Genomic DNA, 24431 nt, shown 5'->3' with positions numbered 1-24431 from the left:
GTCGTATACGGGAGGTCTTCAACGCCAAGTAGATCCCGCATCTCCTTGAACTTGATTTTTGCCAATGCCTTCGTCAGTATATCCGCTCTTTGCTCGCTGCCAGATACATGCTCAACGACCACTTCGTTGTTTTCAACACACTCCCGAATAAAGTGAAATCGGGATTTTATATGCTTGCTATGATTATGGAACACCGGATTTTTTACTAAGGCAATCGCTGAAGTATTATCCACTTTTAACATCACTTTCTGCGGTGGTTTTCCAGTAACTTCACTTATCAATTCTCGTAACCAAATAGCCTGACAAGCTGCTGAACTAGCTGCCATGTATTCAGCTTCACATGATGATAATGCCACTGTACTCTGTTTCTGTGAACACCAAGTAATTGGTGCAGAACCATAATAAAATACGTGTCCCGTTGTACTCCGACCATCATTATCATCAATGTTGTGACTGCTATCACTATAGCCACATAACACACCTTCAGCTTTACTCGGATAAGTAATCCCGTAGCTCGCGGTTCCCTTCAAATATCGGAGTATTTGTTTAATAGCTATCGCATGACTCTGTCTTGGACTTTGCATGTACCGACTAACTAAGCCAACTGAATAAGCGAGATTCGGACGTGTCTGAAGTAAATAACGCAAACACCCAACTATTTTTCGATAACTGGTTGCTTCAACTTCAGCTTCGTCTTCAGCTTTTGATAACTTTAAATTCGGGTCCATTGGAACAAGAGCCGAATTGCACTCGTGCATCCTCGCTTCTTTTAAAATCTTCCAGGCATATGCTTCCTGTTTGATTTTAATTCGATTCGCGCCTTGTGAAACTTCGATACCCAAATAATAAGTTAATTTTCCAAGATCAGACATATCAAACTGTTTCGCCATTTCTTTCTTGAACTCATTAATAATTGACAAACTTGAACCTGTAACGAATAAGTCATCAACATACACGGCTAAGATTATTAAAGAATTACCCACAATCTTTCGATACACGGCTTGTTCTTTAGTACACCGATGGAATTTTAACGCCTTCAACATTGAATCTAGCTTAATATTCCAAGCCCGAGGTGCTTGTCTTAACCCGTATAATGCTTTGAAAAGCTTGTAAACTTTGTGACTTTCTTTCGGTTTAACGAATCCTTCCGGTTGAAGTACATAAACATCTTCCTCCAAATCACCATTTAAAAACGTTGTTTTCACATCTAAATGGTGTATTTCCCAACCCTCCACGGCTGCAAGAGAAATAAGAAACCGGATTGTCTCGATTCGCGCAACCGGTGCAAAAACTTCATCAAAATCAATACCCTGTCTCTGCACGTACCCTTTTGCTACAAGTCTCGCTTTGTATTTATTAATTGTTCCATCCGCATTCTTTTTTATTTTGAAAACCCACTTTAAACCGATTGGTTTAACGCCTTTTGGTAAATCCACAAGTTTCCATGTACGGTTTCGTTCAATTGAATTAATTTCTTCTCGCATTGCTTTAACCCATTCCCCCTTTAATTTTGCTTCGCCAAAATTAGCCGGTTCGTCATCTATTAAAAGCAATTCGCACGTATTTAATTCGTAGTCACTATATTTTATAGGTAAAATAGACTGACGAGTGGAACGCCTGACCTGAAATTCATCTTCTTGGCTGCTCTGGGTAGTTTCTGAGCTGCTCTGGTGTCACACCCCCAAAATACCACTTGCGGAAACACCGCGGGACGTGTGACGTACCAGGATCTTAGCCACCAATCACATTGAACTCATAAGTATGTTAAAATAAAACTTTCATTCATTAACGTAAAGTGTTACAAAATGTTACATATAATTCATTGTATACAGCGGAAGCATAACTCAATTGTTAAGTGTTTCATAAACCACGCGTACGTAAACCATTAGACTTGTATTGCGAATCCATGTGTCTCGACCCATGACCACTCCAGCATCCCAGACAGCAAGTTCCAAATGATATAAACTTATAGACCTGCAAGCATGCAGACAAGTGTGTCAGACGACGCTGGTGAGTTCAAAGTTTTGTTAACGAGTTGAGTTGCCAGTTACATGTATAAAACAGTTTCACAATTTGATTTGATGTTGTTATTAACTCGATTACCGTATGTGGCGACTAGATGTGAATGCCCAACCCCAATGCCTCCATTTAGGCATTGGTCATGAGGTCAAGGTATCAAACAACCTTGAATAGATGTAAGGGGTCTTATATGTACACGATGAGAATGCCCAACCCCAATGCCTCTAACTAGGCATTGGTCATGAAGTCCAGGTAATTAGTTCACGCCCGTCCTTTCGGCCCGGTGTGAGGGTGCCAAACCTAATAGCGCTATCAACTAAATACCTCGTTGCTTCTTCAGCAACACGGTAGATGTATGGGGTCTTACATGATTTATACAGTGTTTAATAACCAACATCCCAAATAGACAGTTTACCCAGTATTCCCTTTAAAAACGATTACCAGATGTCCCAAACCACCGGGACGCATGCTTAGAAAAGTGCAGTGAACTCACCTTGGTTTTGCTCGGTACGATTGTTTACTTGATTATTAATTAGTTGAACAAACACGCCCTAAAAAGTTTACGATAATAGTCAGTTCTACATACACACGAATTACATCTTTCACGCACAAACCATTCATGTATTCATTGTTCATATGTAGCACAGTTACTGTATATGCATGACACACAAGTAATCCAACTCATGATATTTAGCTCATTCACATGACGTCATCACTCAGTATGCAATAAGTCAATCACACATAACTACATTCCTGATTTACGTGTATACATTTCAAGCCTATCTATTGTTCATATGCAACACATAACACATGCAAAAATCCAAACAGGAAAACAGGTGATCCGATTTTTCCAAAGCAGTCTATGTCGAATATTACCCAAGGTGATGGCGGCCCACAAGCATCCATAGTCCAACCCCCTTTTAGCATGTTATTTCAATAACATGTAACCCAACTAGCACTATTTGGGCCGTATTATTGACTCCAGTTAGTGGCCCAGTTTACTCATTTATTCAAATGGTCCAATTAATCCAAGTGTGTGTGTTCCATGGTTTGTGTGCGGCCCGATTAATCATCTGTTAAACATCCATTCGTACATTTAATCCTACCATCATCGTCTAACAGTTTTGAGATCATAACTAATATTGGTCATATTTTATTGTCACATTGCACAAGCATAGTTTCCAATACATCAACACATGCTCACCTAGAATTAATCATTTACCCCACTCAATGTTGCATATGAATATCATCATCAATATCACATATGTCCAACCTAATTGGACCTTCACTTTAGTCATATGCAAGTTGGCAACCTAATCATGAATTCTAAGTCATCATATATCAAATCATATTTAAAGTAGTAGCACACATACCTATACTGCCAATTTACAAATGGTGCCTCACAAGTGTAGCATGAATTCGGTGGTGGGGGGTTCTCTCCTGCCGACGTGAACAATAGGGGATGTAGGGTTTGCTTTTGATTTAGAGTTTTTATCTAATCCCCTAACATATTATGCATATATTCAATATAAGGGTTTGGGGCGGTTTGGGCTTTGACTGAACTGATGGGTTTACCAACAATCAAAACAAAGTGGGCCGATCACAATGCTTACATGCAGACTGCAAAACGTATTGGGCCAAGATCAGGTTAACATAGGTGGTCTGCCGAGATTAAGTTAAAACAAGTGATGTATTGGGCTCGGATGTGGAGATGCGGCCCAGTTGTTGTGCGACCCAAATGTCAAAATGTTATTTAATAGTTTATCGTACCAGTCAATATAACAAGGTTATACGAATGGGACGTTTTAACATATTAGAGAAAGATAACGAGAAGTAAAGATCAAAAGATAAAGCGTTACCGACCTTGAAAGTTCGGGTTGTCACATCTGGTTAGTTTCTGGGTTGTTCTGGGCTGAATCTGGGCTGCTCTGAGCTGATTCTGTGCTGTTTTGAGCTGATTCTGGGCTGATCTGAGCTGATTCTGGGCTGTTCTGAGCTGATTCTGGGCTGTTCTGAGCTGTCTCTGACATCATTGGGCTTGAATTTGTCGACCCAAAGCCAGTATCAATCACACTATCCCAGTAAACGGTAAAATAACCCGGTTCAGATTCAATTCCGGTATAATTTTCAGCACTTTTATTCCACTTCCACCCCCTTGTTTCGTCAAATTCCACGTCTCTATTTACCACAATTTTTCGAGTTCTCGGATCATATAAACGGTACCCTTTGGACCCGGGTTCGCTTCCAAGATGCACCAAAATATCAGACCGGTCATCGAGCTTTTGAATATCCGTTTCGACTTTTGCAAAAGCAATACAACCAAAAACTTTAACATGTTCTAAATTAGGTTGTTTACCTTTGTATTTTTCATATGGAGTAGCTCCCACCAATGCACGCGTAGGAGACCGGTTAATTAAATAAGTCGCATGTCTGACCGCTTCACCCCATAAATAGTTCGGAACCTTCATTGCTTTCATAATACTTCGAACCATCTCCATAAGTGTACGGTTTCGGCGCTCGACCACGCCGTTTTGTTGTGGTGTATAAGGGGTTGTCAAGTGTATCGTAACGCCCTCTTCATCACAAAAACGATTAAACGCCCGGGAAGTGAACTCTCCACCTCTATCGGTCCGTAAGGTTTTGAGCAAATTACCCGTCTTTTTTTCCGCCATCGCCTTAAAATATTTTATTGTTTCGAATGCTCCACTTTTCTCCTTCAACAAATACGACCACATATATCGTGAGAAATCATCAATCAAAACTAAAATATAGCGATTACCATTCATGGTCGATGGGGAAATTGGTCCACATAAATCACCATGGACTAATTCAAGTGTTCGTGATGCTCGAAAAGTCGCCTTATTTGGGAACGGTTTTCGCGTTTGTTTTCCAACCATACACGCTTCGCACACCTTATTCTCATGACGAATCTTTGGAACTCCTAAAACCATCCCGTTGACTTTCTCCAAGGTCTTGAAACTAGCATGCCCGAGTCTCGCATGCCATAACCACGATTCTTCACTGATTTTCGCCATAAGACAAATGGGACTGCCCACTTTCAATTTCACCTTGTACAAACGATTTTTCGAACGAGCCACTCGCATCAATAATTTTCCACCACTATCAAACATCGTTAGAAAATTATCTTTCATTCGAATTTCACATCCAAATTCGGTTGCTTGACCCAAACTCATCACGTTACTCTGCAAATCCAGGATATAATAAATATCGGTTAAAAGCTTTTGTTCACCGGTTTTACCTTCAAATAAAATCGACCATTTTCCTTTAATCGTCACACGCGAACCGTCACCAAATTTCACACTTCCACTTATTCGCTCGTTTAGCTCTGCAAAATAACTCCGGTTACCCGTCATGTGGTTGCTGGCTCCGTTATCAAGGTACCGAACATCTTTTTCGCTAGAATCGGCTTCAAATTTCTTTGGCAAAACCTTTTCTTCGTTTAAAAAGATAGTTTCTTGATCGGTCTTCATCATAAAAAATGTTCCATCAACCTCATTATTTCGTTCCTCAGCTTGTGCCATGTTCGCCTCATTATTTTTGAATCGATCTGGACATCTTGAAACAAAGTGTCCATATTTGTCACACCGGTAACACTTTATTCCCGATAAATCACGCTTTTTATCCTTTTGCTTTCCGTTGTCTAGGGTCTTATATTCTTCTTTTTGACCACGGTTTTGGGTGTTATCCCGACCACGGCCACGCCCTCGCGATGAGTGAGATCCTCGACCTTGACCCCTACTAGAATCACGTCCACGGCTAGAAGAAGATTCAGATTTAGAAAACATTAACTTACCCGAATTGTCGTGTGCGTTATCTTCTTCTTTGATCCTCTCTTCATAAGCTTTTAGTCTACCAACCACATCTTCATACCCGACCGTTTTCAAGTCCAAAACTTGTTCAAGCGAGGCTACAATATGTATAAACCGCCTTGGCAAACTAGTGAATAATTTCTTGACCATTTTTCGTTCTTCAAACTTTTCTCCTAGTGTGGCCGCCTTAGAAGCAATAGACGACAACTTTGAGGCGTACTCATCAATTGTTCCGGTATCCCTCATCTTCAAACCATCGAATTCAGTTATTAAGGTTTGAAGTCTTGCTTCTTTCACACGTTCCGCACCGAGATTTCTTGACTGAATTGCTTCCCACATCTCCTTTGCTGACTTCAAATTCCCGATCTGTAAAATTTGTTCCTCCGGTATCGATTGAAACAAAAGAGCTTTCGCCACGTTATTTTTCTTCGCATCATCGGAACCCGGATCAATCACATCCCAAACTCCATGAATCCCAAAAATAACTTCCATACGTATGCTCCAGATCGTGTAATTTGTTGAAGTTAACATCGGACACTGAAACGAACCGGGATTCGTTTCTTTTACGGGAGCATTCGAACCTTCACCCACAACCATCGTTCGTTTCTTTGGTCGGCTATAGGTTTTAGTAGTCCCCGGTGAATCAATTTTACTGATACAACCCTTTTAACGCGGTTGTAAGCGATTTGTTTTTCGATTCGTGTCAATAACGTCGTAGGACAATCAACGGTTTCCCGTTTCCAACCTACTATAATCGACGATTAATCAAAACAATCAATAGTTAAAAACTGTTTCCAACTTGATCAAATCTGAATCGAAAAAAACTTAGACCACGTTTTAACTTACGGTTTCGATTGAAACGTAGTTTAAAAAATAATATTGTTTTATATGAAAAAAAAAACCCAACACCAACTCTAAATTAATTGTAAATGAATAAGGTAATTTAAAAGAATTACCTTTTTCAATTAGTCAATCTCTTTGAAGTTTGAACGTAGCTTTGACTAAAAAAACAATGGAACGCAGCTTTTTCTCAAGAATCACATATATCGCTGATTTCTTTTTCAATTATTCACAAATAAAGCTATGACCAAATAGAATAATTGAAGAGAATCACCAGTTCACCACTATCGCTGATTTCTTTCCAACGCTCTGCTAATCTGATTTCTTGCACTAGATCAGACTATGATTCGTACACCAATGGCTGGTTTTCCGATCTCCGCTGGTTTAGTCCGATCTAAACTACTGTTCCGGCGCGATACAGTAGTTTCGGCGAGTTTTTCTGCGATCCCGATCAAACCCCTTCAATCGCAGGTTTGGTCGTTCTAAATCAACCACCCCCTTTGTTCACAGGTATGGTTATTCTTCACAGGTATAATCGCAGGCTCTGATACCAATTAAAGGGAATTGGTACCAGATTAGTAGATAATCGGAAGTTAAGAAAGTAATTGGCTAACACCCAATGTTTATTATCAAGGAAACTTAACTCAAAACCTTGCAAATTACAATCCCTACCAACTAGATTGGTATATATAGCTAACCTAAACGCGTTAGACTATAACTAGACTCCTATTAATTAATTACATGATATTTATCTAATACACATTCTAACCCAACATGTATAGGATACTTAGATAACAATCCACTAATTAATTAATATATTGTTTATTACTTGTCTTGCACTCCAAGCAATCCTCCTAGCCATCCTTCACGCATGTAAGCCACGGATTAGACTAGGAATTCCCAACATCTTGTACTTGTTCATTAAGCAATCTTGTGAACCCGTTGTTCAAAAGATGAACATTTGTCTCGTTCGTGTGATTTACAAACAAGTATCTGATAGCAACTTGCTTTGTTCAGACTTAATTTTTCTAACAAAGAAGAAACATTTTTTATATCAAATTATTACAAAAACTAAGATATGTTGTCCAAATTAAAAAGCAGAAATCAAACACATCAGAGGTTTATTGAAATATATAATTTCCATATTTCCATATCTATACATATAATAAAGTAAATCATATGGGGGACACATGGCGCTCTATAAGGTGATCTCAACAATGTTTTCCCGTAAATCATATGGGGGACACATGGCGCTCTATAAGGTGATCTCAACAATTTTTTCCCGCCTAAATAAATAAATATAGATAATATTTGTTAATAAGACTTAAATAAAAATATATTATTTTAATTCATAAATTTTATCTTTTTATTTTTTACTCTAAACAAATAGATATAGATAATATTTGTTAATAAGATTCAAATAAAGAATATATTATTTTAATCTATGAATTTTATTTTATCTTTTACTATTTTGTTTTCCATTTATATTTATTCATTTTATTATTTGGCATATAAAATTAAATTTATTCAACCCGTGCAATACACGGAGTTTTTTTAAATATAATTTTTTTATTATTTAATATATGAAATTACATTTATTCAAACCGTGCAAGACACTGGGTTTTTAAAGATGTAACTTTTTTATTTTTTGATATATAAAATTCATTTATTCAACCCATACAATACACGTGATTCTTAAAGATATAACTTTTTTATTATTTAATATATAAAATTACATTTATTCAACCCGTGTAATACACGAGGCTTTTTAAAGATACATTTTTCTATTATTATTTGCTATACAAAATTACATATATTCAATCCTTGTAATACACGTTGTTTTTAAAGATAAAACATTTTTATTATTTGATATATAAAATTAGATTTATTCAACATATACAATACACGAGGGATTTTTTAATGATATAACTTTTTTATTATTTAATATACAAAATTATATTTATTAAACCTGTATAATACATAGTGGTTTTTAAAGATATAACTTTTTTTTATTATTTAGTATATAAAATTACATTTATTGAACCCATACAATACACGAGGTTATATGATAAAAGAAATAAAATGGGGACATTTTCCATTGGGTTGAGATGCATGTATTGATACCAAGACTTTTCTTTTCAATAAGTAACGCACACAAAGTAGTAAAAGTGAGTAAAAAAGAATCAAAATAGTTGCACGTTTCTTTAGGGAATAATGGATTTCAATAATAACAACTATTAGTTATTGGCCGCCAATAGTCCCAACTTAAAAAATAACCACTGATAGTCCCAACTATTAACATATTGGCCTCCAATGGACCCTAAATAACAGAACCCTAACGCCGTTAGTTTCCGGTCGCCGGAAAAAAGCGTTTTTGGCCGAAAAACTCCTTTTTGGTTGGAAAACTCAATTTTTTCCCAAACCTCTTTGTAACCTTATTACTTATTTGGGGAACATTTTTCTATTAAAAGCCACAATTATTGAGGTCGCCATAAATTCTTTCATCGCCGAAAAACTCAAGTTTTTGGCCAGAAAACTCAACATTTTCGCCCCAAACATTTTTGTAACCTTAGATCGGAACTGTAGGAACCTTTTTCCGGCTAAAAATGTTTTTCCGGCGATCGAAGACTAACAACGTTAGGGTTCTGTTCCTTTCTTTAATTCAACTTTTCCCAAGTTTTGTTGGTATGAATTTTGATGACTTTGTTTTTTATTTTATAATTTTAGAAGGTTTATCTCATGAAATTCAATGTTATTAGAGGTTTGTTCCATAAAAATATAAAATTCAATGTTATTAATGACAACTTATGAATTTATCATGTATATTCAATCAAAACTATCAAGAGTAGATTAAAAATAATAAGTATTTACAAATGATAAATTATATCGTTTTCATTAATCAACCCGTGTAACACACGGGGCCATAACCTAGTTGAAATATAAAACAAGTTGGGACAGTTGCACACCAGAGATTTGTTGATCCCACATTGGTTGGGTAAGAAAAGGAGAGATGGGAGAAGATAGTTATAAAAAACACAGTAAGTTTAAGGATATGCAGCCATGTAATGAGCACAAAGCGAACTATTCTTTCGCCTTTTACTAAAAAATACCGTGTGCTCATTACATCAAATGGCATACACTTATTTTTGGAGAGCCTCTTCTATTATTAAAGAGCTCCAATCAATGATCTATTTAAAAATTGTAGTTTTTTAGAATTTTCTATCATATTCTTTTTTTAACTTAATTGTATTTCTAACAAAATTTTTAGTTTAAATCTTCTTTTAGTCAAAACTCATTGAGGTTGTTTGTTTTGCTCACTAGTTTATTTCTCACCTACCTATTCTTAGACTACTTCCATCACAAAAAAATTATCGGTTTTGGTTTGTTATGGTCTTACGAGTTTCTTAACAATGACCTTGATGTTAACCTTGTACTCTAGATGCAACATAATGCAACACAAAATAGCAATGTAGTGTAAGTCAAGTCATTGGCTTCGTGGTATCATCTGTTTTTACGGTGCTCCTCAAACAAGTGGTCGAGGCCTTGAGGGTAAGTCTCGCTGAGAACAAAGAGGTATAGTCGAATGGTTATGCGGATAAATGCTTTCATGACCTCAATTACCATAGTAATTCAGAAGATCAAGAAGCTCAAAATGAAGATTGTTCATGAAGCAATTGAATGAACCCGTCGTTCAGAAGATGAACATTTGTCTTGTTCGAGTGATTTACAAACAAGAATCTGATAGCAATTAGCAACATACTTTGTTCAGACTTGCTTTTTAACAAATAAAAACATATTTTTATATCAAGTTACCACAAAAACTAAGACAAAGTGTCCAAAAAAGTAGAAATCATACACATCTTGTTGCACATCACTGGTTACTGATCCCACATTGGATGTGTAAGAGAATGAGAGATGGAGGAAGGTAGTTATTAAAGGGAAGTTGGTATGGTTTAAATGTATATGCAGCCATGTAATAAGCACAAAGCGAACTATTCTTTCGCCTTTTACTAAAGAATACCGTGTGCTTGTTACATTAAATGGCTTACATTAATTTTTGGAGAGCCCCTTCTATTATTGAAGAGCTCCAACCAATCTTCTAGTTTAAAACTGATATCTATAAATACAATGTTAAGTTATATCCTTTTTTAAAACTTGTCTTTTTAATTTTTATTGTGTTTCTTCAACAAATCTTTTAGCTTCAAGCTGATAATTTACATTTTAGCAACATTCTTTAGGCACATTTTTACATTTAGCAATATTTGGTACATGCACTTTTCTACACAAAATAGTAATTAGTAACGGTGTAGTGTAAGTCGAGTCATTGGCTTCACATTATCAGATGTATTTATGGTGCTCCTCAAACAAATGGCTGAGGGTAAGTCTCGCCTACAACAAAGAGGTATAGTGGAATGGGTATGCAAATGTATGCATTCATGATCTCGATTACCAACGTCTTTCAGGAGATCAAGAAGCTCAAAATGAACAGCAACTTGCTTTCTTCAGACTTACTTTTTCTAACAAAGAAAAAATATTTTTATATCAAATTATTACAAGAGTGAATTTCAAGTTTTGTCCTTTATCTTTAGGCCACTTTGCAAGTTTTGTCCTTTATGTTTAAATTTGACGAGTTTTGTCCTTTATGTTTAAAAATCAAGCATGTTTTACCCTTTATGTTTAAAAATCAAACACGTTTTGTCCTTTATGTTTAACAAATCAAGCACGTTTTGTCCTTAAAAATCAAGCATAAATGACAAAATGTGCTTGATTTTTAAACATAAAGGACGAAACTCGTCAAATTTAAACATAAAGGACAAAACTTGCAAAGTGGCCTACAGATAAAGGACAAAACTTGAAATTCACTCTTATTACAAAAACTAAGATATGTTGTCCAAATTATATAGCAGAAATCAAACACATCAGAGGTTTATTGATCCCACATTGGCTGGGTGAGAGAAGTAGATATGGTGGAAGATAGTTATAAAAAACAGAGTCAATATCTTTTAAAGATATGCAGCCATGTAGTGAGCACAAAGCGAACTATTCTTTCGCCTTTTACTAAAGAATACCGTGTGCTCGTTACATCAAATGGCATACACTTATTTTTGGTGAGCTTCTTCTGTTATTGAAGGGCTCCAACCAATCTTCTAGTTTAAATATCTTGTTTTATAAAATTCTATTATTTCATATCTTTTATGTGAAGTTAGTTCTCTTTTAGTTTACAGCAATCATGAACCCGTTGTTGCTAGTTGCTTCAGTATTCGTGTTTTGGTTTGTTATGGTCTTAACAATGCTTTTATGTTAACCATGTAGAACATAATGCAACACAAACCAGCAACGGTGTAGTGTAAGTCAAGTCATTGGCTTAGCGATATCAGGTGTATATACGGGGCTCCTCAAAAAAGCGGTTGAGGGTAAGTCTCGCCAAGGACAGAGGTATAGTTGAATGGTTATGCGGATAAATGCATTCATGACCTCAATTACCATGTCATTCAGATCAACAAGCTCAAAATGAAGATTGCTCTTGAAGAAAAGATGAACGTTTGTCTTGTTCACGATATAGAAACAAGAATCAGATAGTCTATCAGATTGAGATAGTAACGTGCTTTGTTCAGGCTTACTTTTTTTTAACAAATATAAAAGATTTTTAATATCTGAAATAAAAATAAAAATAAAAATAAAAATAAAAACTAAGATAAGATGTCCAAAACTCAATTTATATTGTCTTTGCTTACCCCGGTTTGTTGCTCACGCAATTATCCAAAGATTATTTTATTCAAGATACCAAGGAGTGTAGTAAGTCGTTGTCCCCTAAGAAGTGAGCTAGGGTTTTAGTCTTGTGGTGGACGCTGGTGTAAAATGCAGAAGTATATCATTAGGCGTATGAGTTTGTCAAGAACAATTACTGTAAAGTTTTTTTTCTAGTTTACTGCAATTGCGTTCAAAACACAGTGATATTTGAGCAGCGGTTTTCTGGATGTCGATTTTTTAACGTGTCACCATAAACCGATATCAATAATTTTTCATGCCCGTAGACCATTTTAAGCCCCCCTAACTTTAAAACAATTAATCATTATATGGGTTTTCAGAACAAAATGGTCCTTTTCAAATCTTTCATCTTTCGCTCATGTTATTAATATATGCTTCTGCACGATCATCACACAACTGCTACAACAAAAATTTCCAACTTAAGTTGTACTAAATAGTTTTAAAACTAAAACACACCACAATAATTTCCATAAAAAATGAATTAATGATCAAAGCCGTTTTAATTTTACTTTGTTTCAAAATACACAGAAAAGAAGAATTCGAGCCGTTGTAAATGCAAGATAATGATAAAAAAAATATAGAAAATCTCAAAATTTAACATCAAATGAACTTTTCAAAATGAAAAAATAGTGCGAGAATATAACTAAAGAGCTCTTTCTAGTAACGCCAATCCACTGCCGATAAAATCCAGACTCTACTTTGTCTTTCGTGAGGCCAACTGAGTCTCGGGCTGCAAAAGCACAACACAACTTATTATGGTGATAAAATACTTGACAATTACATTTTCAATAACCAAATTTTAGTTACAGCTGATTATTTGTTATGGTGTTATTCCATAAGGCGTAATCTTTTAGTTTAAAACACAATCCCAATTCCCAAACACCCTAAATAAAGTAGTGACAGTAAAATCGACGATGCAGATGTAACTCGAGAATAAAAAACAAACCTCTTTCTTAACAGGTTCTTCCTTCTCGGATAGGGTCAGTTCAATATGACAAGGAGAAGACATGTAAGCTGCAAAACAAACAGATTACATATTAAATTTAGTGTGTATTGATTTAGGTCCAATACTTTACTATTGTCTTTATTATAAACCTCTTTGACCCGTTTCATTTTAATATTTTTTTTATTTACCAGTTTGACTTTGACCCATAAGAGATGAAACAAAACTGCACAAATCCATTTGTAAGTAAACTGGTCTAAACTCACATACTACTAGCATATATTCTAAAAACTAACAAAAATTAAAAAGTAATGAGAACAAGACTCACGATTGATTCTTCCATGAGCACGGTAAGTCCTCCGTCTCTGTTTTTGTGCTTGGTTCACCTGAATGTGAGAAATGTGAAGAGCATCCACATCTAACCCCTTAATCTACAAGATTATAAACCCAAATTAGCATAAATTCATCATAGATGACTTCCAAACACCACATTAAAAAGTACAAATAAAATTGATATTTGAATTTAGATCATTACTTCCGCATTACTCTCAGCATTCTTCAGCAAATCAAGGATAAACTTTGCAGATTTAGCAGGCCAACGTCCTTGTCCATTCGAATGGCGATTCTTCGCTTGTGCAGTCCGTCCAACTCCACGACAAAAACGCGTAAACGGTATAGCTTGTTTATGAGCAAGAACATCTTCTAAGTATCTCTTAGCCTTGATCAACGGCAATTTGCGTATGGCATGTGCAGTTTCTCTGGTGTTCTAAAACAAAATGTTCAAAACCTAAATTAGCAACACACAGATCAAAGCAACATCTAGAACAATAATTTATGTCTTCATAACATTAAACTGTTAATAATCAACCGCAATTTGCATATAGCATGTGCAGTTTCTGAAATGTTCTATAATAAAATAAAATGTTCAAAACCTAACTTAGCAACAAACGAATCTATACAACATCTGAAACAATAATTTATGCATTTAAAATGTTAAAACTGTTAATAATCAATGGCAATTCACGTATAGCATGATCTGTCACAGTAATTTACGCGTTCGTAACGTTAAAATTGTTAACAGTCAGTAACAAATCGAAATCAAAACGAGAAATTCAATAACTAAAATCAACGTACTTTAAAGTGACACCTGAGATCTGAACCTCTAGCTTTGCAAGCTGATCGAACATCAACAACGAACACATTATTAAATTACAGAACTATAAACCCTAGCGATCAACGATTATAACATAATACAAGAATAATAAATCGGAAAACTAACATTTCGTAGGGTTTTCCGGTTCCGTTGAGTACTTCACCTGAGATTATCACGAACAAAATTAATTTCATATATCGATATGTGTGTGTATATGCATATAATATATATATGTGTGTAAATATAAGTGTAGGTATGTGTTTGTGTGTCTGAATGCAATGTTTTAAATGTTAAATTGACGGTGAAAACTGACCATTGCTGCAGCGGATTCGCCGGTGAAAATGCAGCCGAACTGTGTTGTACGAAGAATCAAAATTGAAGGCTAGGGTTTTCGTCGAAGAAGACGAAGGTTATTTGCTTTGGATTTGTGTTGGGCTTTCTTACAGTATTACAGGTTTGGAAATGGATTAGATTTAATTGGGCTTTTATCAATTGGAGCCCAATTTATATTAATATTTGTCTTTTAATAATAACTAGAATTGATTCCCGGACTGTGATTTCTTTGTTCGGTTTGGTATTTTATTGTATCGACACTCGGTATAGTAGCTGAGAAAGATATGCCCAATATAATACTGACACGTGGTTCACATCGATTGAAAACCATAAAAGTGGATATTGGTGCCGATGTTATTTGGCTGCCAAAATCGTCCTTGAGGTTTAGATACAATTGTCAGATCCATCCAAAAAGTTTCTTTTCCTCAACTGGACCACTGAGGCTTCAAAATCATTTCCTGATCCATCCACTTTTCTAACCATGTTAATAATAAATAATAAACGTTAAATAAGGTGTATTTTTTGTCATTCTTTTCACTTTTATTTGTTTAACCCTAAATTGACCCACCACCACGCTAAACATCAGAACTCCCTCTTCGTCTACTTCCTTTTCCCCTCAAAAATCCTAAATTGAAGAGCAAAGTTATAGCTATTCCCGGTAGTAGAGGGATTTCAGTGATAAAAAGAACAAAGTTAGAGGACTGTGGTTGCCGGAAGAAAAAAAAAAATCTAAGCAAACTCATCAGAAAAATTGGCACAAGGACTCGTCGGAGAAATTGGCACATGACCATACTTAACCAAAAAATCTAACTGGGTTAGGGCTAATGGACATAACGTGCAAGATTTTAAAACGTTAAGTACAAAACCTGTCAACTTTAGCGCCAAAGGACACCGCTTGAAGATAATGAAAAGGCCAATTTTCTTTTTTAAGGGGAGTTTGGATTCACACACCATATTCTTAGATAGTTTACACCACCTGACCAACCGAAAATACGATAAAAATATCTCCACATGTAAGTAAAAAAAAAGCAAAAAGTAAAAAACACACCCTCTAGTCAACTTGGAAATAGGAATGGCAATAGGTCGGGCTTGGGCCGGGTATTGGTAATCCCAGGCCCGTACCCGGTTATAATTCTTTGTCCCATACCCGGCCCATTACCCGTCAGATATTTTTCGGGTAATTACCCGTCGGGTATCGGGCATACCCGTGGGTATCGGGTATACCCGTTAATTTCTTAAAAATACCCGTTAAGACAAATGTGCAATTTTTACTTCGATTTTTATATAATTTACTTTTTTAATAAATATAACAAATGAAAAAATGATTAATAACTTAAATATCATATTCAGACCACATATACTAAACTAAATTAAAACGATTACTTAATCAAGTAATTGTATTAGGACCACCTAATTGTATAAAACATCCACATAATAAAGGGTGATAGCTTTCATATCCAATATACATGCTCAAAAATAAGTTATATGTTCGCTAAACACTTGTCAAATACATATCCACATATGACTATAAAGAAGCTAATAAGTACATCTACTAAGTTTATATATATGGAAATCTATAATATGATACTTTCGGGTATTATTCGGGTAAATGGGCCGGGTACCGGGCGGGTATCACTAAATCCCATACCCGTACCCATACCCGAATTTTTTCTATTTTTAAGCCCGTACCCGACCCATACCCATTGGGCTTCGGGTATACCCGGCCCGTATGTTTCGGGTTTTGGGTATACCCGTCGGGCTTGGGCTTTTTTGCCATCCGTACTTGGAAAAAGTTTTCACTCGTTAGTGTTAAGCTTCTTTTACAAAAATTATCCAATCTATTGAAATAAAATATCGCATTTAAGTGTCATATCATCATTTACCAAATCAATCAATCACCAATCTACCAAAGTAGTTGAAAGGGATAAATCTAACTTTCCAACAACTCGTGTTAGACTATTTATATGTACAATGACTAATGTGGGACACCCGAAAATAAATTAAAAAACGTGTGCATTTTCATGTAATTTTGCGTAAGACATGACGAGAGAGAATTTATAAACCACCACATGTTAGTATATCACCAAAGTGGTAAGGCTGTGAAATACTTTAGTAAGCTCATCTACAATGGGTGAGCCACAAAAACGTTTAAAAACATGTTTCAATTAGATGTAAATTGTAAATCATAAATTCATAGTTGTAAAAGGCGCAAGGCGCACTCAATGTGCTTAAAAAGCGAGAGTTTTTTTAAACGAGTCGCTTGGTATATAAATACAATTTTTAAGGATTTTAGACATGTTTTAGGCTTCTTTAAGGCTAGTTTTAGGTTGTTTCCAGACTTATTTATGGTTCTTATAATTGTTTCAAATATGTTCAAACATTTTTTACCGGAATTTTGTTGGAATCTAGCCTGAAAATGTGCATGGGGCTGAAAGTGGGGCTTTTTAAACAAAGCGAGAAGATTGGATTGGGCCTAAAAAGTGAACCTAGACGTGTGTCTGGGTAAGCCTTAACAACAAAGCATAAATTTATCAATCCTTTAAAAGCATAAATTTTCTTTTCAATAGTTCATCATTCACAAACATTGCATTTCTAGTTTATTACTGTTTTTAAATTTATGTTCTTATAACTAAATTGTTAATTATGATAAACTGTTTATTATTTTAAATTTCATATTATTAATTAATAATTAATCTATCTATTCTAATATAATAAAGTGATTTTAACTTATGTGTCATCTATACATAAAACCACCTTATTATTTTGACAAGTGGCATTCTTCTTCTTTCATTATTTAAAAAGTTTACATTTGACACGTGTCTGTCTTTGTTAACCATGCGATATTTTTATCAAGATCCCCACGGTTCTTTTCAAACCATATTCACTTCTACGGCTTCATACGTCCCTAATCTATCCATTTATTCAAAAGCCTAATCATCTTTGCAAGATCTTATAATCTTCTCCATCGCGTCCAAGAAGCCATTTCAGAAACCACGTTTTCTTCCTTCTCTCATGGAAGAAATCTGACACGTGTCTGTCTTTGTTAACCACGCGATATTTTTATCAGGATCCCCACGGTTCTTTTCAAACCCTATTCACTTCTACGGCTTCATACGTCCCTAATCTATCCATTTATTCAAAAGCTTAATCATCTTCGCAAGATCTTATAATCTTCTCCATCGCCGTCCAAGAAGCCATTTCAGAAACCACGTTTTCTTCCTTCTCTCATGGAAGAAGGACATCCAACCATTGTTGCTCACCGCGATACTGGTAAGGGAAATCTTAAACCTTGCTTACTTTTGTCGATTATTAATATATATATAAACATTCTATAAATTATTCAAATCTTTTGGGGACGTCACTTTCGTTTTTATTCTTTGGATCTTTGAATTCACGATGTGGGTTTGTTGAGAATTATTGAAGTTGGACTCATGAGGTTAAAGTTTTGAGTTGACTCTTTCTTTTGAGATATGAAGATTGGGTTTTCAAGGCAAAAGAAAACCAACGAAACATTCAATTTGTTAGGGTAAGTGAAAACCAACGAAAATTCAACTTATTTTGAGATTTGTAGATTAGGTTTATAGGGTAAAAGAAAACCAATGAAGTATTTAATTTGATAGGGAAATTTGCCTGTAATAATCCCTCCTAGACCTTATTGGCCTTTAATAATCCCACCTCAGAATATTCCCCCTACCAGTCCCACCTTTCACCTATTTTTCCTACAATGGTCCCCCGTTAAAAAAACTTAACGGAGTTAAGCTTTTCTCCAAATTACAAACAGATTTTTTAGGGCTTTTGATTAGAACGACGATACGAGTCCATTGATGTAAACTTGCCTCGAAACGGTGCTCCAAACGATGAAAACGGCGCTTCAATTCGGGTGTTTAAATTTCCAATTAACCAAAATCAAGTCACTTGGAGCACCATTTCGAAGTAAGTTTTACATCAATGGACTCGTATCCTCGTTCTGATCAAAAGCCCTAAAAAATCTGTTTGTAATTTGGAAAAAAGCTTAACTCCGTTAAGTTTTTTTAACGGGGGACCATTGTAGGAAAAATAGGTGAAAGGTGGGACTGGTGGGGGAATATTCTGAGGTGGGATTATTAATGGCCAATAAGGTCTAGGTGGGATTATTTCAGGCCAATTCCCCAATTTGATAAGAGTATTTCAAATCCTAACATAGGTCCACTCAAAACAGTACCTGATTTTTTTATTAGCTGTTCAAAATTAGATTCTGAATTGAAAATTATCACTTTGCGGTGCAACTTTAATCTAAAAGACTTTTCATTTGTGGGTGGGTAGATGGAGTTTCTCTAAATTAGATTTAGATTGCATTTAGATAGTTACAACTACATTAAACGCTTTAATGGTTATGTTTGTAAAAATTACATGTATCTTTGTTTTCCACCCAACTAGACTAGCTCAAAAATTACTTGTATCTTTGCTTCATGGACGTGTTTATAATGAACAGAACCTTTGTTCAATCAAGAAACCATGTGAGCATTAGAAAATTTTCATGTGTGATCCAAAGTCAAGATACCACATGTAAAGCTTCTTTAGTTTTTGATTTTGCATGCTTTTTGAGGTTTAATTTCAAGATTCTATGATCGTTTTGTTGGGTTTTGTTTGAATTTTACTAGGTATGTGGTATTTGAACTTTACTCTGCTTAGGGTTTTGAGAAAGAACTGAACTTCTGTTTCATCAAGCAACCTTGTGGCCAGACTCCATTCATATTTCAATGGTAAAGTTTCATTGATTTTTTTTGTACTTTAAAGTTTAATTTTCATATTTTTTATACTTATGCTGGGGTTTGTTCGCATTTTTTGTGCGCATGTGATATAGGCGTATACTTTGTTAAGGGTTCAATGTGAAAATTTGGGCAAAATTTGTCTTAATTCCTGATTCTTGATTTTCTTCGAATACTTTTACCATATGGGTCGTATAACTCACGACCCAACAGGGGAGTGGTGTTTATAATAATATGGGGCGTATGATGATCTTTTTGGCCGGATATAAATGTAAGACTTATTCAATTAGAAAAAAACTGGATTACAACGGAAGCTTAACAAGATTTAGCATATTCTTTGTTCTCAAAGGGTTATAATTGTTCGGTTTCAGGCTTAAAATCTCACTGAACTATGTATGCTACATTACACGACTCAAAAGCAGGTTACAATGCTTGGTATGTAATTTATAACTTCTTTATTTAATCTTACATTTGTGTGTTTCAAGTGTTTATGCAAATCCAATAAAAAAGTTCTTTTTCTTTCATTTCTATAGTTTGGCGTATCTGACCTGATCAAACCAACCGATGGCGTGAGTATAGTGTTTGGCGTGCTGTTTGTGGTGTAGCTTTTTAGCATAAAATGACATAAGTTGATCTATTTGTATTTGAAATGGTTGTTTGATGTTTTTTTAAATAATTTAAATATGGATTTGATATTTTTGAAACAGAGATCGAAATGATGAAAGAAAGATTCGCAAAACTTTTATTGGGATATATTTTACCCTTGGACCCTTTAAGAATCGCGTACATGCGTCACAAGTGTAAATACTAATTATTGTATTTAACCTTGACGTTTTTCTTTCTGGAATTTGGACCAGACAAAATCAAAGCTGCAGATGTTGGGCTGGAGCCGGAAGCACAAACAGTACGTAACTGGACAGGTCCCGTAAGCGAACTCAACGGGACAATGGGCCCAATCAATCTTTGCCGCCGAATAAATATATCCATATTCATGAGTCCGACAGCTTCACAGTAAGTTCAAAAACTAAAAGATTCACATTTTTTTTCTTACGAAAAGACTGAATTATTAATATGTATACTTTTTATTCTAGATGGGGATATTTTGCATGCCACCGTCTTCCATCATTCCCCTTCATAATCATCCCGGAATGACTGTTTTTAGCAAGCTTTTGTATGGATCAATGGATGTAAAAGCATATGATTGGCTTGATGAACCCTAACCGTCTGATACGCCACAATGTATCATCTTTCTTGACTATGACTTATGACAAGTGGTGGATGAGGTTGCAAATATGTGGGTCGACCCCTAAACGCTTTTTTTTATCCAGTTTTTCAAAGTTTATAAAATTTTGTGTTTTAAATATGATTAAAAATGGGATCTTTGTCTAGAAACGTAATCAAAGACCCAAATCTGACAATATGAGGTATGAGTATACCTGGCAAAACAGGCGTGTCAGCGGCGTAATGGATCAAAATGGGTCGTTTTAAAAAATGGTCATAATCATTCGAGTTAAAACGAATAACATGATCAAAATGGTTAAAATTGACAATTATATTCATGAGCGAACTCAACGGGACATATGGGCCCAATCGATCTTTCCCGCTGATTAAATATATCCATATTCATGAGTCTGACAGCTTCACAGCAAGTTCAAAAACTAAAAAGATTCACATTTTTTTCTTACGAATAGACTGAATTATTAATATGTATACTTTTTATTCTAGATGGGGATATTTTGCATGCCACCGTCTTTCATCATTCCCCTTCATAATTATCCCAGAATGACCATTTTTAGCAAGCTTCTGTATGGATCAATGGATGTAAAAGCATATGATTGGCTTGATGAACTCTCACCGTCTGATACGTCACAAGGTTCCCATTTTTAATCATACTTACAGTCACTCAATTCCAAATGATAATATCTTTCAGCCGCAATGCAATTTGACGTATAACACCAATGTTTTTGTCAACAGTTTCGGCACCAATCTGCAACTTTGTCCACCGGCCGGAACGCAAGAAGAAGAGACAGTAGACGATCAAAGATATTGTCATTTGGAATTGAGTGGCTGAAAGCTTATAATATTTCGTGTTTTAAATATGATTAAAAATGGGAACTTTGTCTAGAAACGTAATCAAAGACCCAAATCTGAAAATATGAGGTATGAGTATACTTGGCAAAACAGGCGTGTCGGCGGTGTAATGGATCAAATTGGGTCGTTTTAAAAATTGGTCATAATCATTCGAGTTAAAATGAATAACAGATTTTTTTAATAATAGGAATTCCCCCCTTAAAAATGTGTATTATTAACCTAAAGTAATTATTAATTTACTTTCTACAGCAACTTTAAATCACTAATATTTTTTTAAAAAGACAAACATGGACAAGATAGTGTGTGGGTCAACCCTACTTGGGCCGTCCTGTTTTATGACCCGTTACCCAACCTGGCCGACCTACCCGTATTGTTGCCTTTAACAAAAACCTTGCTTGTAATGGATGAAGAGCCTAATTACCAAGGCAAAAGCAACTTTTTTGAAAATAAGTTTCCGGAAGTAATCTTAGAAACGTTGACTATACCACCAAATGCTTGTAATGTATTATGTATATTAACATTATATTTTTGCAGGTCAAATCGGTGAAGCTGAAACCAGGGAAAAGCACACACAACGGCTGTGGAATCGATGGTGAACTTTTTCGAGTCTCAGGTCAAGTTGTCTCATCTTTACTTCCAAACCAATGCAGGCTCATTGGCCGCCCTCCAAGCAGCAATGTAATTATAAATAAAGAATTTGCAATTACAATATATATTTATTTTTTATAACTTTCTATTTCAGTTTTTCATGTTACCCAACCCCGTGTACCACGAGGGTTTTAACCTAGTAATAATATAATCTAATCTATAGTTTCTATAAAAGAAGAAATTTCAATGACATAAGAAAAGCTGATGTGTCAGCAGGAGAGGCTGTCCAACAAGGCTTTTCTTACGTCATTATCGCATCATAATCCTTAATATATAAAATCACTTTAATTTTCAAATGTCTGGCCCACATCTAGAAAATCACTTTAAAATCAATTTAAACATCTGCCCACATCTACAAATGGGCAGCTGTTTATAAAACCACTTCAAACCTCTGCCCATATTCAAAATTTAAAATCAAAATCCTGGCTCCAAATTCAAAATTCAAACTACATATGAATCTGCCTCCCTATAAATACACTATGAATTTGGCTCCACATTCAAATTTCAATTTATCTCTCTCCTTTATATTTGTGATCATATCTCTCTTACTCAAATGCATAGCTCTCATGATTGAGCCGGTTAATCTTCGATTACAGTTCTTTGTTTCAATATCATTGTTCCAACATCGTTGTTTCATTGAAGCTCTGTTTCACACACTCACCTTTGACCTCGGCTTTGCATATTCAGTCTGTTCATCTGCGATTACAGCTTTTTGTACTTCACGAAATTTTTCCAACATCATTGTTGCAACATCGTTGAGGGTATGTTTTTTTCTCTGATTTTGAATCTTAAAATTTGAACTGATCTATTCTAATTCTCTGTTTATATTTCAGTCTAATCAGAGTTGTTTAAAATTCAAATATCGGTTGCGGGTTATTTTAGGTTTGTGGATTCTTTTAAACTGTTGATATATGTTGATAATATTTATTTTAAGGTGTTGATATATTTCAGCTTTTTTTTCAAGCGAGCAGTGGGGAGTTCTTCTGCACTGTTTTTGAAGTCTGAAGAGCAGAAAGTGGAGTACTTCTTTATGATAAATGAAAAAGTTAATGGTAATTATGAGAACCTATTTTTTTATTTTTATTTTTGTTATTTCGGTTTATTGATATTTAACTTTTACTACGATTATTATATCCTTCTTTACATGAGAGTTGAAGAAATATACAAGTTAAATAACATATATGAATTTGGCTCCACATTCAAGAGTTAAAAATGTCATTATACCCTTCTGTAGGTTCTTATGATTTAAAGTATCGCTTTATCAAGCAAGTTGAGGATCAAGTATATGAGGATAGGGCTACTGTTCAAGAGCTGAAGAGGTGTTTTGATGGAGTGCATCTTGGTCTGTTTACAAGAGACCAAGTGTCCAGAAACCTAATGGTGATGTCTTTCTGCACTTCAAACTTCAAAAACAGTGCAGAAGCTTTTCATCACGTTTTACTACCATTATATCCTTCTGTAGGTTCTTATGATTTAAAGTATCGCTTTATCAAGCAAGTTGAGGATCAAGTATATGAGGATAGGGCTACTGTTCAAGAGCTGAAGATTATTAAATTTTGTTGTTCAGTTCTCAATGTAATTGTTGATCTATCGTCATATGTGATATGTAAATTTTAATTCTATTAATCTTTGTAGAGCATTTTATTTTTACTGATTTGAGCATCAACAGTTGTTAGTGTTGATACCTGCTATTGTAAATGTTGAGTTGCTATTGTTGCCAACATCTGTTATTCCCAACAACAGTTTCCAAAGAATATTCAACCATTAACACAATAGAAGTTCTGAACATTCTTAAAAAATAGACAAAAATCTTTAAAAGTCTGTTGAAAACAGTTGTTTTTAAACATCTGTTTTGCAAAAGATTCATCCACTGTTTAAAGGTATTGTCTGTTCTCATAATTCATGTTTTTTGTAACGACTGTTGAGTTGCTACTATTTCCAACATCTGTTATTCCCGACAGCAGTTTCCAAAGAATTGTCAACCATTAACACAATAGAAGTTCTGAACATTCTTAAAAAATAGGTATTTTGAAAAAATTTGACAAAAATATTTAAAA

General features: G+C 35.0%; 2 protein-coding genes and 3 non-coding genes across 33 annotated transcripts; 4 read left to right on the top strand and 1 right to left on the bottom strand.

The window, feature by feature from the left end:
- The first annotated feature begins 9745 nt into the window (after positions 1 to 9745).
- LOC118491912 lies at positions 9746 to 9864 on the top strand. The gene has a single exon (XR_004892357.1). It is a non-coding gene; the product is annotated as a U5 spliceosomal RNA (small nuclear RNA).
- A 792-nt stretch (positions 9865 to 10656) lies between these two features.
- Positions 10657 to 10775, top strand: LOC118491824. Its single transcript, XR_004892269.1, has one exon. It is a non-coding gene; the product is annotated as a U5 spliceosomal RNA (small nuclear RNA).
- Positions 10776 to 11704: 929 nt separating this feature from the next.
- On the top strand, positions 11705 to 11823 carry LOC118491890. The gene has a single exon (XR_004892335.1). It is a non-coding gene; the product is annotated as a U5 spliceosomal RNA (small nuclear RNA).
- Positions 11824 to 12939: 1116 nt separating this feature from the next.
- On the bottom strand, positions 12940 to 15008 carry LOC110868161 (60S ribosomal protein L17-2). The gene is made up of 7 exons (XM_022117259.2): positions 14868 to 15008; positions 14681 to 14717; positions 14536 to 14576; positions 13937 to 14167; positions 13730 to 13832; positions 13405 to 13472; positions 12940 to 13188 (listed from the first exon to the last, which is right to left on the bottom strand). Exons 1-7 carry the CDS (start codon positions 14868 to 14870, stop codon positions 13153 to 13155), a joined length of 519 nt encoding a protein of 172 aa, XP_021972951.1. The 5' UTR covers positions 14871 to 15008; the 3' UTR covers positions 12940 to 13152.
- Positions 15009 to 17714: 2706 nt separating this feature from the next.
- Positions 17715 to 24024, top strand: LOC110868162. Of its 29 annotated transcripts, none has more exons than XR_004891783.1 (12): positions 17715 to 18157; positions 18311 to 18413; positions 19559 to 19629; positions 19849 to 19906; positions 20007 to 20070; positions 20493 to 20646; positions 20727 to 21508; positions 21610 to 22404; positions 23062 to 23135; positions 23208 to 23256; positions 23346 to 23426; positions 23609 to 24024. XR_004891783.1 is itself a non-coding variant. In XM_035989617.1 (10 exons), the coding sequence occupies exons 6-10, from the start codon at positions 22234 to 22236 to the stop codon at positions 23989 to 23991; spliced, it is 849 nt and encodes a 282-aa protein (XP_035845510.1). In that variant the 5' UTR covers positions 17715 to 18157; positions 19559 to 19629; positions 20007 to 20070; positions 20493 to 20646; positions 20727 to 21508; positions 21610 to 22233; the 3' UTR covers positions 23992 to 24024. The 29 variants fall into 29 exon arrangements, 2 of the variants coding, with proteins under 2 accessions (XP_035845510.1, XP_035845511.1); XR_004891769.1 differs by lacking the exons at positions 18311 to 18413; positions 19849 to 19906 and having other exon boundaries at positions 17734 to 18157; positions 19528 to 19629; positions 20727 to 20929; ... (2 more) ...; positions 22261 to 22339; positions 23339 to 23426; XR_004891779.1 differs by lacking the exon at positions 18311 to 18413 and having other exon boundaries at positions 17716 to 18157; positions 19731 to 19906.
- The last annotated feature ends 407 nt before the right edge of the window (positions 24025 to 24431 follow it).

Source organism: Helianthus annuus, chromosome 4, assembly GCF_002127325.2.
Source record: "Helianthus annuus cultivar XRQ/B chromosome 4, HanXRQr2.0-SUNRISE, whole genome shotgun sequence".
Taxonomy (NCBI): domain Eukaryota; kingdom Viridiplantae; phylum Streptophyta; class Magnoliopsida; order Asterales; family Asteraceae; genus Helianthus; species Helianthus annuus.
The sequence above is the reverse complement of the archived record's forward strand: the minus strand, read 5'-3'. Positions and strand labels throughout refer to the sequence as shown.